The 19,519-nt window shown below is 37.4% G+C and overlaps 1 protein-coding gene across 1 annotated transcript; it reads left to right on the top strand.

Moving 5' to 3' along the window:
• Positions 1 to 3,910: 3,910 nt before the first annotated feature.
• Positions 3,911 to 19,062, top strand: LOC142528322 (uncharacterized). The gene is made up of 10 exons (XM_075633365.1): positions 3,911 to 4,055; positions 4,531 to 4,615; positions 4,672 to 4,765; positions 6,800 to 6,864; positions 7,411 to 7,451; positions 7,598 to 7,686; positions 7,778 to 7,891; positions 8,169 to 8,255; positions 9,257 to 9,325; positions 18,515 to 19,062. The coding sequence occupies exons 1-10, from the start codon at positions 3,911 to 3,913 to the stop codon at positions 18,680 to 18,682; spliced, it is 957 nt and encodes a 318-aa protein (XP_075489480.1). The 3' UTR covers positions 18,683 to 19,062.
• The last annotated feature ends 457 nt before the right edge of the window (positions 19,063 to 19,519 follow it).

The raw sequence follows: 19,519 nt of genomic DNA on the forward strand, positions 1-19,519 counted from the left end.
TTAATTAAATACATAAGAAATTTAACAACTTGCATGCATGTGGCTCACGTGGACCTTAAAATTATCGGAACATTACACTCTCAACCGTCAACTAAGCCTTAGCCTTACGTATTAACATATCATCGTATTCGTATTAGTCACAATTACTTCACTTCTTTCAACATTTCATATTTCCATCACTTTATAAAATCATGCATATAAATATTATTTTTCTTTTAAATCAAACATGCAACACATCTTTTAGGTTCTAAATATATCATAAAATTCCATAAACATTTAAAATAAACATTTTAATATATAAAACATCATTCAAAGCACTGACATGACGTCTACTAATTTCTAGGTGTAAAATTATCGTTTTACCCCTAGATGTAAAATTTCTCGATTTTGACTTTTTCTTACTTTCATTGACTCTGTACCTTCCCAAATAATTATTTAAGCTTAAATTAAATTTTCCATATTTTTATTTAGCTTAAGTTCTAGGCTTTCTATTTATTCTTTAATTATTAATTCCAGGAGCGTTTAATTCTCGAATTAATTCAAACCTAAATATAAAATTCTCAAATTTTAAACATAGACTTTTAAACACTTAATCTACCCTCGTGAACCATGAACCCCTTAAACATTTAAACCAAATTTTCGAACCCTATGCTAAAGCCCTCGAGCCATCTTATGTTTTCCATGAGCTGCACCCGAGCCAAGCCCTTCCCAAATCCTCTATGGACCATATTGGACCCACAGGACCCCTAGGACTCGACCCTAGCCCGAGCCGAAGCCACCCATATCCGAAGAAAGCTGCGGCCGAGAACCCTATGTGAACTAGGACTCTTGTAACTTGGCTAGAACCTTAACCATCGAGCCAACCCCTGACCCATCCCCTCATGCACCCTCTCAGGACCCTAGAGACCTAGCCTATCCCAGCCCCAACCACCCTGGCCGAGACCTGTCCCCTTGCGCACAGCTGCACACTCACGCGATGGCTCGGGAAGAGTCCTAGCTTGCTAAGACTCCTTCCCATGCGCTGTGCTCGAGTCCTAACGTGGCTTGGAATCCTCTCCTGACCCAACCATGTCTCAATCCAGCCCTGGTCACGCCAAAGCCAAGTCATGCACCATGGTTCCCTCAAAACCGAGCCTTGACCCAAAACATGCAATAAACGATTCCAGCTTGTTCTTAGTTCGAGTGTAGCCTATCTCGTGCATCTTAGGACCCTTAGACTTGTCTAAAAACGACCCAACTTGATCCTATAACATGGCAGCCCCTTCATGTAACCATAAATCATGTTTTTGGATCAAATATCATGCTTTAAAACACATGTTTTGCATAAAAACGAAAATAATAAAAAGGGTAACTTGTTTTTCATGCAAATCATAATCAAATACATATTAGGGTGTGATATATGAGAAAAGGAAGAATTATGACGTGCCTTTGCGTAATTTACGTACAAAAATCCGTTGACGATGCGAAGAACGGCGACGAGAAAACCCTAGGCTGAAATCCCTCAAGAACCGAAGCTTTCCTTGCTATAATTCGTGTGTGCCATGTGATAATTGAGGGGAAAAGGAGAGTTATGGAAATAGGGTAAGGGGGCGTGTATATGTAAATAAAAAGGGAGTGGTGATAGCCCAAGAAACACACTGGTAATCGGGTCATCCTGGGACTTGGGTTGAGGATTTGTTGAAAAGTTATGGGAGGTCATAGTAAGAACTAACTCGAGGGAAGGAAATGCTCTTTTATAAACAATCCTTGAGTTTGTAACACTAGGGAAGCTGATCAGACCAGCACTTATTTGAGTGAGCTCAGACTCTCAGCTTAGCCCCAACAGTGTAATAGGACTTAGCCTCAGTACATATGTCAATTATGGGTCCGCTGAGATTCCATGTTTCGAAATCATTGGAAAATACTCATGAATAGAGGGGTGATTAATAACTGTTCTTGCTCACCAAAGATTACTGTAATTTGGTTGATTTCCGCGTTTACTTTTTCTTCCAAATGGTGCCCCGCAATTCCCTAATGGGCCAGCCATTTCAGGTAACAAGTTTCTTGATTTGATCGAATTTTAGTTTCTGTATCTCCATTAGGGGTGTTCATTATTCGGATATAACCAAAAAAACCGACCGAAATTTGTAATTCGGTTTTTTTGGATCGGTTTTTCGGTTCGATTTTGGATTTAGTTTTTAAAATATTTGGTTTTCCGGTTTGATTTCGGTTTTTATATATTGAAAACCGAAATAACCGAACCGACCACATTTTATGTTATATTATTATTTAGTCCCTAGTGTTTCCAGCTTTTACAGATTTTAGTCCAAAACTTTTGGTATTTATAATATTATTTATTTCCATATCTCACATCTAAAACACTTAGCCGGGCCTAGCTACTCTTATGCACAAAAAATCAGCGCTTAATTTTTTCTCTTCTCTTGAGTCTTGACTGTGTTGTTCATTGTTGGCCTCAATCCTCATACTCTGTGCTGGACTATTGCTGATTATCTTGAACCCTCATCCACCGTGGCCGCTAAGATTAAAGCGTGTTTCAAGTTTTACCAAGAAAATAACAATCAAAGGGAAACTGTCGAAAGGTAAAATTCATAACTTACCTGCTTATGTAAATGAAACTCAACATAGTAATGGAAATAAATTATATCATAACACCAGCAGTCTTTCTGAATAAGTTTCTAGAGCTGAAAATACAGATGTGATTGATAATGAAGGATGTTAAAGCAAAGAAAAGTTTCGAACTTGGGATGAAGTTTCTTAGCCTATTTATATTAATAGCTCAGGAACGAGAGCGAGGGGAAAACAAATTCAATTATCAATCACTTTATCCTTTGAAAAAAGAAAAAAAACCACCCCACTGGCTATGATCTGATGTCTCAAAGAAGTCTCGTAGGAAACAGAAGGTCATGTATGGTTTTAACCAATACGTATGGAAATTAAACTATTTGTTGTCATTTTTTATGTTTAAAATACAAAAAATTTGTATTTGAGTGAAAAGTTCATTATTCTCGGTGGTTCAAATTTTTTTTTTCGGACGTCTTCTTGCTTCGGAGCTTATATTAGGATTTAAAAGTGAATAAAGTAAATAACATTTTCCATGTATAGTGATCTTTGATAATTTAATTACATACTTCTTTTATCTTTGTTGGATTTTTTTCATTTGTTCTTATTTTAATCTTCATATTATGTTTATTGTATTATTAGATGGCTGAAATTGATAGTACACTTGGTGAAAGTAGAATTTCAAATAACGAGCCACCTATTGCATCTTCTACAAAAACTGCTGAAGATTCAAAGAAGAGAAAAACCGTAAAGCCTAGATCAATTGCATGGGAAAATTTTGAAAGGTATGTTGACTGTGATGGAAATAAAAGAGCAATGTGTCTTTATTGTAGTTCAAACTATGCTGCCGATTCAAATGCCAATGGAACATCTTCTTTAAATAACCATCTGAGAAAGTGTACGCAAAATCCCCATAATGCTAGGACTAAACAAGCCAAATTAAGATTTCAATAAAATTCAAAAGATAGTGAAAACTCAGTTAATATTTGGAGATTTGATCAAGAGGCATGTAGAAAATCATTAGCTCAAATGATAATTGTGGACGAACAACCTTTTAGTCTTGTTGAAAAAGAATGGTTCAAGCATTTTATTAATTTAATACAACCTCTATTTCGAATTCCTTCCCGTGCTACAATAACGAGATATTGCTTTGAACTTTTCTTGGAAGAAAAGAAAAAACTTCAGTTGTTTTTTTAAAGATACTCATCAAAGAGTTTGTCTCACAACAGATACATGGACTTCAGTACAACGAATCAATTATATGTGTCTCGCAACTCATTTTATTGATAAAGATTGGAAACTGCACAAGATCCTGAATTTTTGTCCAATTAGTAGTCATAAAGGTGATGATATGGCAATTGCAATTACTAAGTGTTTGATTGATCGGGGTTTGGACAAAGTGTTCATTGTTACAGTTGATAATGCTAGTTCAAATGATACGACAGTGAAAGAACTTTCAAAACAATTTAGCAAATGGGGAACTAATTTCATGGATGGTAGTCACCTTCATGTTAGATGTGTTGCTCACATAATCAATCTTATTGTTCAAGATTAATTGAAAGAAGTTGGTGATTCTGTGAAACGTGTGAGACAATCTTTGAGATACATTAGGAAATCTCCTGGGAGGATGAAACGATTCAAAGATTGTTGTGAAATTGAAAAAATAAAGAGTAAAAAATCATTGTGTTTGGATGTCCCTACTAGGTGTAATTCGACCTATTTGATGTTGAATACATCACAAGAATTTGAGAATGCCTTTGTGAGATATGGTTTTCTTGATCCTGGATTGTTGGATAATATTCTTAATCACACTTGTGGAGATTGAAATATTGTGGGTGCTTTTGTTAATGATGACTGGAAGAAAATAAGACACATGGTAAAGTTTCTTGAAACTTTTTACGAGCTTACCTTAAGAGTATCAGGGGTCATCATATGTTACTTCAAATGTTCACTTTCATGAAATTGGTGAAGTTGCTTGCATTTTGAAAATGTTAGTGGATAGTGATGATACTGATTTGAGTTGTATGGCGGAGAAGATGAAAGCTAAATTTGAAAAGTATTGGGGCGCTCCAGAAAAGATGAATAAGATGATTTTTGTTGCTTGTGTGTTAGATACTCGTTTCAAATTGAGTATGTTGCTTTTGTTCTTTTGAGTATGTATGGAGAAGAGAAAGGAGGGAAAATGAGATATGATCTAAAGCTCTATGTGATATCTTTATATGATGAGTATCGAATGAGAACTTCAAAAAAATCTCAATCTGAATAATCGGCTTCAGCTAGTAAAACAATTTAAAATGACATATCAAGTTCTGGAAGGGCAAATAAAAAAACCTTAATTCAACAAGAATACTTGAGGCACAAAGCCATGTGTGGAATTATGGGTGCTAAGTCTACAAGGCAGCTTTTCTCAACAAGGAAGCATATCAATATTTATGGAAGCAGCATCTCCAAATTATGGAAGAAATATCAATCGAATTATGGTAGGATTTTTACATCACCCTTATAAATAGGAGGACCCTCTCATTCAGAATTTACATGAATTTTTCGAGTTACTCCCCAATTTTCGAAATTTTGCTCCTAAAATTCTGCACGAGTCATCAAAATTCTGTTCAAGTTCAGAAATTCGTTTCTCTCACTCGAGTGCTTGGAATCTGATCTCCACTGTTCAGAATGTGCTTCGGTATGTTTCGCATAACATATCCAAATTTCAGCAAAATCCAACGGTTAGTTTTTCGTTTATAGCATTTGAAAGAAACTGCTCAGATTTTAGGCGGGAATTCAGCATACCTACGGTTTTTTCTGTATGAACAGGCCTAAACGTGTTCGAAAACCCGATCTCCACCATTCATAATATATTTAACGTACTTGTGAACGTACTGTAAAATTTTGAGTCCGATCCAACGGTGAATTAAGGCGCAGTGAATTTTTCAAAGACGGCTGATTTTCCGGTAGATGTGCTGCTGCGTCTTCGAGGGGTTGGTTGCATGATTCTTCTATAGTTTCAGAGTTCTTCACGTTCTCTTCCAGTCTAAGGTAAGTGGGCGTGTTTTAAAGATAAAATTTTGTTTATGCATATTTATTTCGTTTTCGAAAATGCGATCGAGTACACTTCTTCTTCTACTCCGTTCTTGTGTTGGTTGTCATACGGTTTTGGGCACTGTGAGGATTCGACTGTATATGGGTGGGAATCCCAACCATGACGTACCCTTACGCGGTGGGGGATATAACCGCTATACGGCCTCGCCCCCTTAGAGAAGTAAAAATTAGGGACTGATATCAGTAAACCATAGAAAGTGGATGAATCTCAGTGCTGGTAAATGTTATGCATGTGATATGAATGATGTTATGTAAGTGCAAGTCATGTGATTTTCGAAATTATGCATGTTGTTATATTGTGCTCGAACGGCCCCCACTTGCTGAGTATTTCCCAAAATACTCACCCCTTACTTTACTCTCCCCAGATAAATCAGAAAAGAAAATCGAAGAGAATGAGCAAGACCAGTTTTGGGGCTGATAATAAGATGATTCAAGAAGTTTATTTTAGTTTTGGCTTAGTAAGTTGTAAAAGCTTCCGCATATTATTTTATCATTTTAAGAATCTACGTTGTAAAGACAATCTTTTGATTGATTATGAGTAATAAACTGGTTTTTGGTTTATACTGTACTACGAGGCTTGTTGTTTTCAATTGTGTGGTTGTAAAACAACGCCGGTGTCAACTAACCCCGGTCTCAGGGCGTGAAACCAATTCTTAAGGTAAATATGAAATAACCAGAGGGCATATTCCATATAGTTGTTGGGAACTCCTCAAACTTAGGTGTATGATATGAGCTGAAGTGCTGAACTAGCTTGTGAATCATTCAACTCGAGCATGAGCTCAAACTTTTACATGATCCTTTGAAAGCTTTGAGCCGACTTCATGAACTTTTCACAGTATTTTTACATTTAATATATACCACTAAATGCTTATTGATTAAAAACTACGACACCAAAAAGTTAAGCAACTAATTTTAATATGTAATTAATTGCCTTTTAACACTAAAAAGTTAATGCAGCATTCTCTCTATAGTACAATGAAGTATGTCCTTACTTGTATTTGGTGATGAATAAGATCTCATATAAAATGAGCTTTATGATCAATTCAACTCGACTTGAAAATTCACGAGCCTAGATATGAGCCTTTAATTTTAAACACTGACTCGTTTATACTAACAGAATAACCAAAAGTTTTCTTTTGTGTAGGCAGCAAATCCTCCAGTGCGAGCAAATGTTCTGCATCTAAGTCCTGAGTATTCTATTCCAATATCGTAAGTTAATTTTGTATTACAGTACAGTTCTATTTGGTGATTATTATCTATAAAGTATACTAGATATACAATCAAAACCATATGTAGGGCGGTGAATATTCAATCAAAACTGTACATGGACAGTGACCTGGTTGTAACTTGAACATGGGAAGACCAATTCTCAAATCAAGGTGCAAGTTGGCATTGGCATCCATAAGTGATAAGCCAATTTCTTTGAGCAAAGAGACTATTTTTAGATGCTATGTAGTCGCCTTGAAAGGTCTCCCTGTCATTTGATGCCAAAAGACGTTAATTTATCGGGACATATTTGAACCTACTGCAAACAAGATACATGCCTAATCGAATATCTAGTGTAAGACTTGAATATTTCTGATCCCAATAGAAAAGCCTTGTTGGAACATTACAAATTCTTAATTTAGTTGATAAATCAATAAATCTTTATCCATGGACTCCGATGCTTTTGATAACAATGACTTATGTCATGTTAAAATTCCTTTTCTCATCATATGATGCTTAATTATCCTGCGTAGCTTGATTTTCCAGCAGGGAATCCGGGAAGAGTATATTGTTGCCGTACTTTGGTAAAGGTAAGGCATATTTTCCTATCAGTCATATAACTTGACATGATTTTCATTTTATGCCTGATGTTGGACCCCTGGGAGTAAACCAGCACTCTGTAGCTACTTTTGGCACAATACTTACTTTTCGTGATATTAATAAACTTCTTGGTTAGCAATTTGTTTTCAGAACTCTAGTATGTACCACTTTAGTATGTTTCATGCCTCGAATCACATATTTACGGTTCCCGCCAAAGAAACCGAGGTAATTATGATGTTTGCCTCTGTCCTTTGGTTTTCTTTCTTTACCATTTGTAAGATTCCTTTTGTTGCAACGGCTATCATTCGATTCCTAGATCGAAGTTGAAGCGAGTGCCATAAAAATTGTTGCAGAGACCATTTACCCTTTAAATATTGTCCTAGATCGTGTGATTTTGAACTCTACTGGAGTACTACTAGGTTGTTGGCAGGTTACCTTATTAATATCTTTCTCAAGTCTAAATTCTCTAGAGAGTTGCACTGTTCCAAGAAATGGGTTTTGTGTTGTGACATTTTTTTCTCCACTAACTAGATGCTGATTTACTTTACGCTTGAGAAAATTTTTTCATGTTTTATTTATCTAATCATGACATTTGACTGTATTTGCTAAAATATTTCGGCAATCATTCGAAGTTCAAAAGATTTCATAGTTGGTTTTTCATACACTATTCTTACTTATGGTTTCAGACACATTCTTATGATGCTCAGGTGGTCTCTGGAACAGATCCTGTAACCATTCGTACTAAACTAAAAACTGCTATACCACGTACTCCAGAGAAGCAGCTTGTAAGAACCAGATAGACCTGTTTTGACATGTTACTGTATCTGTATCTCGTGTAATTGAAGAATGTTTGTCTTATTATCCAAGAATATGGTGTCTTGAACACTTGAAGCAATCTGATGCTAGAATTTGTTAAACCTTTGAGTTCTCCAATATGTGGTCAAGCTTTGCAGTTCTGATACCCAGGGATGAACCCATCAACATCCGGCCCAAATTCCCGGCCCATCATTAAGGCCCACAGGTGAATGGCCCATGACAAGCCCATGTATTCTCCTATAAATATCAGGTGAGCGTATGATTATTGGATTCAATATATTGTTTTCAGCAGCACCCTTAGCTGTCCCCCCCATATATCCTCAGTCACTGACTTGAGCGTCGGAGGGGCTACGCCAGGACACCCTCCTGGCCCCCTCCTAACGATCTTATTTGTGATTTCAGGCTCAGGGTAATTTCAGAACCTGCGTCTGGACTAGTGACACTTGCCGGAATCGGACCCTAAATTTCCCGTGAGTATCAAGTTCTATTCCTACTAGTATTTAGTTTCTACTTCGTCATTCTTACATGCTAACCTTAATTCTAAACTAGTTGGAGTCGGTTGTGGAGATATTTCCCTACATTCTGCTATGTTTTAAAATAAAATTCTCATTGATCCCTGTCACTCAAATCATGCGTAGAAACTCAAGTAGTATTTTCTAATTTTTCTTTATATTCTGCTGCAGTATAATGAGGTGGTGTTTCATACATAATATGCGAGGCTTCTGTGGCGCCCCAACAACTTGCCAGAGGTATCTATAGTAAAGTTACTTTTGTGAAATGTAGTGGAATTCTTACTTTTTATTACTTGTCTTGATCTTTAATATATTAAAATTTCAGCTGCTTATTCTTTCTGTATTTCCTGCGTTTGAACTTGATAGTACAAACGCCAAACAATTAGGACAGTGCACCTCATTAACTCGCGTCGTCATGTCTTGCATATTTATGACTTTTGTTTATTATTCTTCTGTATATGAGGTAAAAAGTTTCTGTACTCCAAATTTTCCACGAGCTTGTAAACAGAGTAAACAACCAAATTCGGGGAATGAAGGTAGTTCTCTTTTGTAATTGAGCCATGCATTTGATTTTAATAATTTAATTTAAATTTCATTCTCAGCATTCTACTCTGGTCACCATGGAATACACTATTAATCAAGAATGATTCATAAAAGTTTTCATGTGAGAACCCGAAATTTCAGCAGTTAGCATCTTGCAGCAGCTAGCAATATTCAGCAGCAATGCAAGAATTTCAGCAGAAGCTAACAAAATTCCAGCAGCTATTAATATTTCAGAAGCTGTTATTTTTCCAGCAGACATGCATTTTTCAGCAGACAGAATCCAGTAGCAGAAGAGTTCAGTAGCGAGATTCCAGCAGATAACTACTGATTTTGCTTATGACTTGTAACTGAAGTATTTATCATGGATTAAAGGCTGTAATGACACATAATGACAGATTATGGCCATTTATTTGGGAGGTTAACAGTCAGAATTTGCCTATAAATAACACCCTCAAATCTCTGAATTGGTGTTACACAAATCTTGAGTATCACTTAAAAATTCGAGTTAAGAGAGCACCTTTGTTCAAGCAGAAAAATCCAGTAGCGAGAACAACAGATTTCAGACTTCAATCGAAACTCCTAGCAAAATTACAGTAAGTGGGCTTATATATAAATATCTTGAATCCAGTTTGATAATTTATGTTTTAAAGCAAAGTTTCTTTATGTTCGATTTCTGATATCTGATTTTTGAAGCACTGAAACCTAGTGAACTAATGGTAGGAATATATATTTTGAACATTACTGAATTCTGATTACTGATTACTGGCCTCACCCCTTAGAGGATAGAACATATAGGGGACTGATATCAGTTTAGTCATGAAATTCACAAACGTGCTCAGTGCTTACTTGTTAAATTTGTGATTCCTGTTATGAAATACTGATTTCTGAATACTAAATCCTGAATACTGATTCCTGTTCTGAAATTAAGAGTTTCTGTATATTATTTGTATTACTGTTTCTGTTGAAAATGATTTCGAAAACTGGGAGTTATTCCCGCCCCCGCTTACTAAGTGACTAACCATATCACTCACCCACCAAACCCATCTTAGATAAGAACGAGGAAGAGTTGCTAGAAGAGGAAGAGCAGACTCAATTTTGGGGCTGGTTAAGAAGAATGTTATTTTCAGTTTTAGTTTATGTTTCCCGCTGCATCTGTTAAGACGTTATTCTGATAAGTTTTACATTTCCGCTGTAAAACATTATTATTTGACTTTGTATCAGACAATGAATATTCAGTATTATGAATAAATGACTGGTTTCTGAATTTTGTACTTCTGAGGCTTATTGTTTTCGAATGTAAATTTGAGAGCAACGCCGGTGTCAACCAACCCCCGTCCCGGGGCGTGACATTGAAGTGGTATCAGAACCCACCAGGTTTCATAATCTGGGGAGGAGGAACTAGAAATAATAAGTTCTGATAGACTTCTGAAAATAAGTTCTGAAAGTTACTGAGATATACTACTGAAAATAAACTACTGTAATAGACTACTGAAATTAAGCTACTGTAATAGACTACTGAAATAAGTATAAAAAAAAACTAGTAGACCAAAATCAGTAGACCGGAAGCAACAGATAACCGAAAAACAGTAGCATCAAAACCAGTAGACTAAAACCAGAACCAGCAGATAGAAATCAGTAGATCTGAATGCAGAAGACCTGGTCATTAGACCTGGAATGCAGCAGACTGGTTCTAACAGTGCTGGAAAGCAGCAGACAGTGCTGGAAAAACAGCAGACTGATTGCAGTAGCATCAGAATTGCAGTAGACAGTGACTTCCTGCAAGCGCATGCAGTAGATCTTGCAAATGACATGGAAGTTAAGGTGTTTTTCGCGCAAACTTCAAACGGCCATAACTTTTGATCCAGGAAGAATTTTTACTTTTAAAAGATACGGTTGGAAAGCTCTCGACGAGAGGAACCTAACCTAGAACAAAACTTTTGTTCCAGCACCGCCGACGAATCCCAAAATCCTTCGTTTAGATAGCGATATCATCATTTCCGTAAAATTTTTCAGATTTTTTAAACTTTGAGGAATTTTCATTTCCAAACGGCTTAGCATTTTTGCACCAAATTTGGTACACTTCATGTTCTTGATGTGAAGGATTTTTAGAAAATTTTTCACGCAATTCTAAAATCGAAAAAGTTTGAGCTATTCCTTCTATTAAATGCATAGACAGTACTGATTTTGTTCATTCCAGTATTCGTCTATAACTTGACCTATATTTTTGAGATCATTTCTGAACATTCTCTTCCATGTTTTGGATGTAGGATATGACTGACCAGAGTAATTACATTAAGATCTTAGAGAGGAAGCTAGAGAAATTCAAGGAACATAAATACTGCTTGGAATTAGACAAAGATGAGTTACAGCGTAGAGCAGAACACTTGAGAAGTGATGTTCAACGTTATACTCACTATCTGCATGAAGCAGAAGAGAGGAATAGGAAGGCTCAAGAAGAGTTTGAAACCTCCGAAGAGACTGTTGAAGAGTTAATTGAGTTATGTGATACCTTGGTTGAGAAGATCCAAGTGCTTAATGATCAAAATCACCAACTCGTACACCAACATAATCAGTATAGTGAACATACTGATGCTCAGATTCCAGAGCTGCAGGACACTGTTGAAGTTCTTAGCAACCAGAATGCAGTTCTGCATGGTCATATTGAACATCTGGAAACAGTGATAGCCAACCATCAAGACGAACCTGAGGAGGATCCCGAAGAAGATGAAGAAGTCGAAGAGGATCCTATGGACTTGGGATTAGGAGAAGTGATAGATTAGACATTCAGTAGTAGCTTTTTGTAATAGCACTTGTTCTATTTGCATTTTGTTAGCATTTTCAAAGGTTATTTGTAATTGCACTTTCTGGGGAAATCAATAAAAATTTATTTCTATCAATTAGTTTCATATTTAATTTGTGGAGCAATTACTCGATCATTGTGATTCCTTTGTTTAGTTCTTTTATTTTTCTGCCATCAACCTTAGAACTTTCATATTTTTAGGAAATGGACGGGAGACCTATGAGAAACAACCGTAACCCTCGTTACAATAACCGCAACAATAATCGCAATGATGAAGATGTACAACAACCACCACAACCACCACCAGCAGTTGGCCTCAATCAGGTGGACTTGATGGCTATAGCGACGATTGTGGCAACCACGCTACAAGGGTTAGTGAACCCTAATGCTAATCAGCCACCGCCACCACCTCCAGCTCAGAATGGGACTAAGCAACACTTTGAGTCTTTACGAAGAGCAATAGTCCCAAACTTCGATGGAAGCTCCGATCCTGAGGTCGGACAAAATTGGATGAAAGAGGTAGAGAATCATCTTCGACTACTTGAGGTTCCACAAGGGGGGATCAAGGTAGATGTGATTACACCTTTTCTTGTGGATAAAGCAGCCAAATGGTGGGAAGGAGTCTCACCAGCTATGGTAAGGGCGGGACCTATCACTTGACAAAGGTTCCGAGAGGCATTTCTGAAGCAGTACTTCCCGACAGCAGTTCGAGTGCAGAAGCTGTTAGAATTTGAAAGTTTGGTTCAAGAACCAAACATGACAGTGGTGGAGTATTCATCTAAGTTCCACTCATTGGGAACCTACTCCCCAACCATCATGGGAGACGAGACCTTGAAGATACATCGCTTCAAGAAAGGATTGAATAGCCGCATTCAATCTGCCCTTGCCGTTATCGAGCCCAATAGTTTTGATGAATTGATGGGAGCCGCCATCAGGGCTGAGAATGACATCAAGAGGCGTGAAGATGAGAACAAACTCAAACGTCCTCAGTCAAGCCAATACTAACCAGGCCAACAATTCAAGAGGCCTAGGTTTTCAAGAAATAAATTCACCAGTGCTCCAGCTAAAGGAACCACTTCTTCTCCATCAAGCAAAGAAGGAGTCAAGTGCCAAAATTGTGGATTCACTCACACTGGTGAATGCCGTAAGAATTCTGGAGCTTGTTTCCGTTGTGGAAAGATGGGCCACCGCATTACTCAATGCCCTTTTCCAGATCCAAGGGATGGTCCAGCAGGCGGAACAACTCCAAACAAGCCTAAGGAGAACAAGCCAAATGCTCGAGTCTATGCTATTACTCAAGAAGAGGCTGACAACTCAAATGATGTCGTAGCAGGTACCATTATAATCAATGATATACCTGCGTATGTGTTATTTGATTGTGGTGCTACACATTCATTCATGTCTAAAAGATTTGCCAAGAAGTTAGGAACTAAGCCTGATAACTTAGAAGAACCATATAGAGTAGCAACTCCTGCAAATCGAATTTTAGAAACTCGCACTCTATATCGGGATATTAGTGTTCTCATAGAAGATCAGAATTTCAAGGCAAACCTGATTCAACTAAACATGGTGGAATTCGATGTAATTCTTGGAATGGATTGGTTAGCCAAGAATCATGCTTTAGTAGACTGTCATGGAAAGACGGTAACCATCCAATCTCCACACCAAGAGAAACTTTTATTTCATGGTAAGACAAAAGAACGAAAGACTCTTCTTTCTGCTTCTCAAACTTGGAAAGCCATGAAAATTGGAGAAGAAGTTTACCTAGCTTTGTTAAGCGAGGTAAAGAAAGAAACAACACTTACGCTATAAGAGATTCCGGTAGTACAAGAATTCCCGGATGTCTTTCCTGAAGAACTCCCTGGCGAACTTCCCGACCGCGAAGTGGCATTTGAGATTAATTTAGTGTCCAATGTTACACCAATCTCAAAAGCACCGTACCGAATGGCTCCAGCAGAGTTGAAAGAACTCAAAGAACAACTTCAAGAGTTGTTGGATAAGAAGCAAATCCGACCAAGCGCATCTACGTAGGGAGCTCCTGTCCTATTTGTGAAGAAGAAGGACGGAAGCATGAGATTGTGTATCGATTACAGAGAACTGAATAAGATTACAATCAAGAATAAATACCCACTTCCAATGATAGATGATTTGTTTGACCAACTCAAAGGAGCTACAGTCTTTTTCAAGCTCGATTTAAGGTCAGGCTACCATCAACTCAAGGTCAAGATAGACGATATTCCGAAGACAGCCTTCAGAACAAGATATGGACACTAGGAGTTCATGGTAATGCTGTACGGGTTAACAAACGCTCCGGCAGTATTCATGGATCTCATGAACAGGGTGTTCAAACCATTTCTTAACAAGTTTGTTGTAGTATTCATTGACGATATTATGGTATATTCGTCAAGTGAGAAGGACCACAAAGAACATCTTCGTCTCACCCTCCAGAAGCTGAGAGAAAAGGAACTGTACGCCAAATTCAAGAAGTGCGAATTCTGGCTAGAGAGCGTCGCATTCTTGGGACACATAATATCAGCAGCAGGAGTATCTGTGGATCCTAAGAAAGTCGAAGCAATCTCAGATTGGCCTAGATCAAAGACTGTGACAGAAATTCGAAGTTTCTTGGGATTAGCAGGCTATTACCGAAAATTTGTTGAAGGATTCTCTTCAATAGCAATACCTCTCACCAAACTCACACAGAAGAACTCTAAATTTCAATGGAGTGAAGATTGTGAGAAGAGCTTCGGGACTTTGAAGAGGAAGCTTACCTCCACGCCAGTGTTGGTATTGCCAACTGAAGGCAAAGACTTCACCATCTACAGTGATGCATCTAAATAAGGTTTAGGATGTGTACTCATATAAGAGGGAAGGGTGATTGCTTACACGTCGAGACAGTTGAAACCGTATGAACAGAATTACCCAACGCATGACCTCGAGCTAGCAGCAGTGGTGTTTGTACTAAAAATTTGGAGACATTATCTTTATGAATCCAAGTGTGAAATTTTCACTGATCACCAAAGTCTCAAGTATTTGTTCACTCAAAAAGAACTAAATATGAGACAAAGACAGTGGATTCAACTCATGAAGGATTATGACTTGACGATAAGCTACCACCTAGGCAAAGCCAACAAGGTAGCAGATGCTTTAAGTCGAAAGAATACGAGTAAGATAACCCTGACATCACTTTCAGCACAACCTTGTCTTCGAGAAACAATCAAGATCAGTCAAGATAGAGATTCCGCTTTGGTGAAACTGAAAGAGCAATCCAAAGAAGGGAAATCACCAGATTTCGAGATTGATAACAAAGGAATCTTGTGGATGAAAGGACAATTGTGCGTACCAGACATTGATAATCTTCGACAAGAAGTAATGTCTGAAGCACATAAGTCGAAATTTTCAGTCCATCCTGGCAGTACCAAGATGTACAGAGATCTGAAGAATAATTTCTGGTGGAGTGGACTGAAAAATGATGTTGCGACATTTGTTTCCAAGTGTCTTATGTGCCAACAAGTCAAAGCAGAGCACCAAAGACCTGGAGGACTTCTGCAACCTCTAAAAATTCCAGAATGAAAATGGGAACATATCTCCATGGAATTTGTTGTCGGGTTACCAAAGTCTAGATAAAGTCATGACGGCATCTGGGTAATCGTAGATAGACTCACAAAATCTGCGTATTTCTTACATGTCCGTATGAACTATAATTTGGACAAGCTAGCCACATTGTACATGAATGAGATCGTACGATTACATGGAGTTCCAGCTAGCATACTATCTGACAGAGATCCGAGGTTTACATCCCGATTTTGGAAGAGCTTTCAACAAGCTATGGGGACAAAAGTTACTCTTATTACAGCGTACCACCCTCAAACTGATGGTCAAACTGAGAATACAATACAAACTCTAGAAGATATGCTGAGAGCGTGTGCTCTAGACTTCAATGGTAATTGGAGCAAACATCTGCCCTTAATTGAGTTCGCGTACAATAATAGTTACCGCAACAGTATTGGAATGGCACCGTACGAAGCTCTGTATGGACGAAAGTGTCGATCACCACTGTATTGGGATGAGGTAGGGGAAAAAGTCATTGGGGGACCCGAAATGATCCAAGAAACAGTGGATAAAGCCGCTTTGATCAAGGAGAGATTAAAAACTGCACAAGATCGACAGAAAAGCTGGGCTGACCTGAAAAGAAGACCCGTGGAATTTGAAGTTGGAGAAAAAGCGTATGTGAAAGTGTCACCCATGAAAGGTATAATCCGATTCAATAATGCTGGGAAATTGAATCCTAGATACGTCGGATCATTTGAAATTCTTGAGAAAGTGGGAACACTTGCTTATAGATTAGCACTTCCACCCGACATGTCAAGAATTCACAATGTATTCTACGTTTCGCAGCTGAGAAGATATATTTCTGATCCAAGTCATATTCTGGAAGTTGGACCACTTCTGGTTGAGGTAAATCTAAATGAAGAACTGAAGTATGAAGAAATTTCGATTCGAATTGTGGATAACAAAGACCAAGTACTGAGGCGACGAACTATTCCATATGTCAAAGTAAATGATCCAACCACACCGAAAGAGAAGCTACTTGGGAGCTGGAAGAAAAGATGCGAAATCAATACCCTTACCTTTTTGAGGATCAGGTATAGCCAAGTTTCGAGGACGAAACTTCTCATAAGGAGGGAGGGATGTGAGAACCCGAAATTCCAGCAGTTAGCATTTTGCAGCAGCTAGCAATATTCAGCAGCAATGCAAGAATTTCAGCAGAAGCTAACAAAATTCCTAGCAGCTATTAATATTTCAGAAGCTGGTATTTTTCCAGCAGACTTGCATTTTTCAGCAAACAGAATCCAGCAGCAGAAGAGTTCAGTAGCGAGATTCCAGCAGATAACTACTGATTTTGCTTATGACTTGTAACTGAAGTATTTATCATGAATTAAAGGTTGTAATGGCACATAATGACAGATTATGGCCATTTATTTGGGAGGCTAACAGTCAAAATTTGCCTATAAATAACACCCTCAAATCTCTGAATTGGTGTTACACAAATCTTGAGTATCACTTAAAAATTCGAGTTAAGAGAGCACCTTTGTTCAAGCAGAAAAATCCAGTAGCGAGAACAACAGATTTCAGACTTCAACCAAAACTCCTAGCAAAATTACAGTAAGTGGGCTTATGTATAAATATCTTGAATCCAGTTTGATGAATTATGTTTTAAAGCAAAGTTTCGATTTCTGATATCTGATTTTTGAAGCACTGAAACCTAGAGAACTAATGATAGGAATATATATTCTGAACATTATTGAATTTTGATTACTGATTACTGGCCTCACCCCTTAGAGGAGAGAACATATAGGGGACTGATATCAGTTTAGCCATGAAATTCACAAACGTGCTCAGTGCTTACTTGTTAAATTTCTGATTCCTGTTCTGAATACTGAATCCTGAATACTAATTCCTGTTCTGAAAATAAGAGTTTCTGTATATTATTTGTATTTCTGTTTCTGTTAAAAATGGTTTCGAAAACTTGGAGTTATTCCCGCCCCCGCTTACTGAGTGACAACCATATCACTCACCCACCAAACCCATCTCAGATAAGAACGAGGAAGAGTTGCTAGAAGAGGAAGAGCAGACTCAATTCTGGGGTTGGTGAAGAAGAATGTTATTTTCAATTTTAGTTTATGTTTTCCGCTGCATCTGTTAAGAAGTTATTCTGATAGGTTTTATATTTACGCTGTAAAACATTATCATTTGACTTTGTATCAGACAATGAATATTCACTATTATGAATAAAAGACTGGTTTCTGAATTTTGTACTTTTGAGGCTTGTTGTTTTCGAATGTAAATTTGAGAGCAACGCCGGTGTCAACCAACTCCCGTCCCGGGACGTGACATTTCATGACTCCCGCATCGAGCATATAAAACATATGTTCATTCATTGGTGTAGATTAAGCCCTTGATCCATGATTTGGTAACTTGTTGAATTGGTGCATCACATTTCATATGTGATAGCGTAACATGATCACCCCCAACGTTCTCGAGGTTGCATTAGTAATCCCAAGAGCATACCAGTAGATATCTGGCCAACCTTATTGAATGCCACACTTTCTACGCTTATAGTACCCACCCCAGTGCGTCTGAAACCATCTGTCATGTACCTGGGCCTGTGAGTCAAGTGGATTATTTTTTTACCAGTGCTAAAAAGTTGCACCTACAACGGCGCTCACGAGTTCCTCAAACATGCTCAATCTTGATAGAATCTTTGCTCTTGCATCAGTATTACCATCGTTCTGAGTGTCAATTCTTTGTATTTTTATGCACCTGCCAATACAGCGCGTATATGTTACTACCTCTTGTACTTTATTGATCATGATAAATTCAGGCAACTGTGTCGGAACTCTGGTACGTGGAGGAATATGACATGCTTGCTCTCGCGTTTAACGGAAAGACAAAGATTGCAGATTTCATTTTCGATGTTCAAACGCTCAACTCTTTTTACAGTTCAAGCCAAGCCAGTAGACAATTTTATCAAGTTCAGAACAATTTCTGATGGTGTTGTAAATAAACCTGGCTGGTTTTAATAAAATATTTGAGATGGGTGACTTTGGATAAATGCAAAATAGTTCTTTTGGATGGTAGTAAAATATTAACACTTGATATGGAATTTATGAATTTGGAAGGAATTTTTATGCAGCTATCCCGAGCTCGGGGCATGATGTGATGGACAACGACCACAAGAAAATGACCCTTTTTACAATTGAGTGGAAACAGGAGCAATTTCAACTACATTACCTAATGGACGATTAAGCATTGGATCAAAAGCTGAAGAAAGTATTCAATTATTCCAACTTTCGATTAAAACAATGAACTTGTCAAGTACAAGCTAATCCAGCATTAAACTAATCACATAATTATTAATATGTTACTTTAGAACAAATTATACGTTAACTGATTGCGTACCATTCATCATCCATAAACATTAAAACATCTGGTTGTTTTTTTGTATGATGTTCATTTTTTTGTTAATAAATTTACATCTTTACGTAAGTGATGAAACATTCCAGATGATATTTTTAAAGTCAAACAATAAGTTGATTCGAATTTTTTAGTGAAGATCTAAGTTGGATTTCAAGATTAAACTTGTTAATTTCTTATACATGCATCTAAATAGTTTATGCTCGATTTAAAGATTTGTTAATTATAATACTCATTCTAAGTTTTGAGATAAATATTTTTTGTGTTTAATTTTTGTAGACATTCACGAGACAATATTATTTTGATAAACCTATTTTCTCGTCATATATTATTTGGTAGGCACAAAATGATAAAATGTTATTTTGTAAAAAAAAAAAAACCCGAACCCAAACCCGACCTTATCGGGTACCCG

The sequence above is a fragment of the Primulina tabacum genome, chromosome 16, assembly GCF_025594145.1.
Source record: "Primulina tabacum isolate GXHZ01 chromosome 16, ASM2559414v2, whole genome shotgun sequence".
Lineage (NCBI taxonomy): Eukaryota > Viridiplantae > Streptophyta > Magnoliopsida > Lamiales > Gesneriaceae > Primulina > Primulina tabacum.

Coding starts and splice junctions, on each gene's coding strand:
- LOC142528322 (XM_075633365.1), top strand. CDS start 3,911: ATGGCAATTGCAATTACTAAGTGTTTGATTGATCGGGGTTTGGACAAA. Junction 4,766..6,799: donor GATATGATCTAAAGCTCTAT/GTGATATCTTTA, acceptor TCTTTTGTGTAG/GCAGCAAATCCTCCAGTGCG. Junction 7,452..7,597: donor GTTGCCGTACTTTGGTAAAG/GTAAGGCATATT, acceptor CTTCTTGGTTAG/CAATTTGTTTTCAGAACTCT.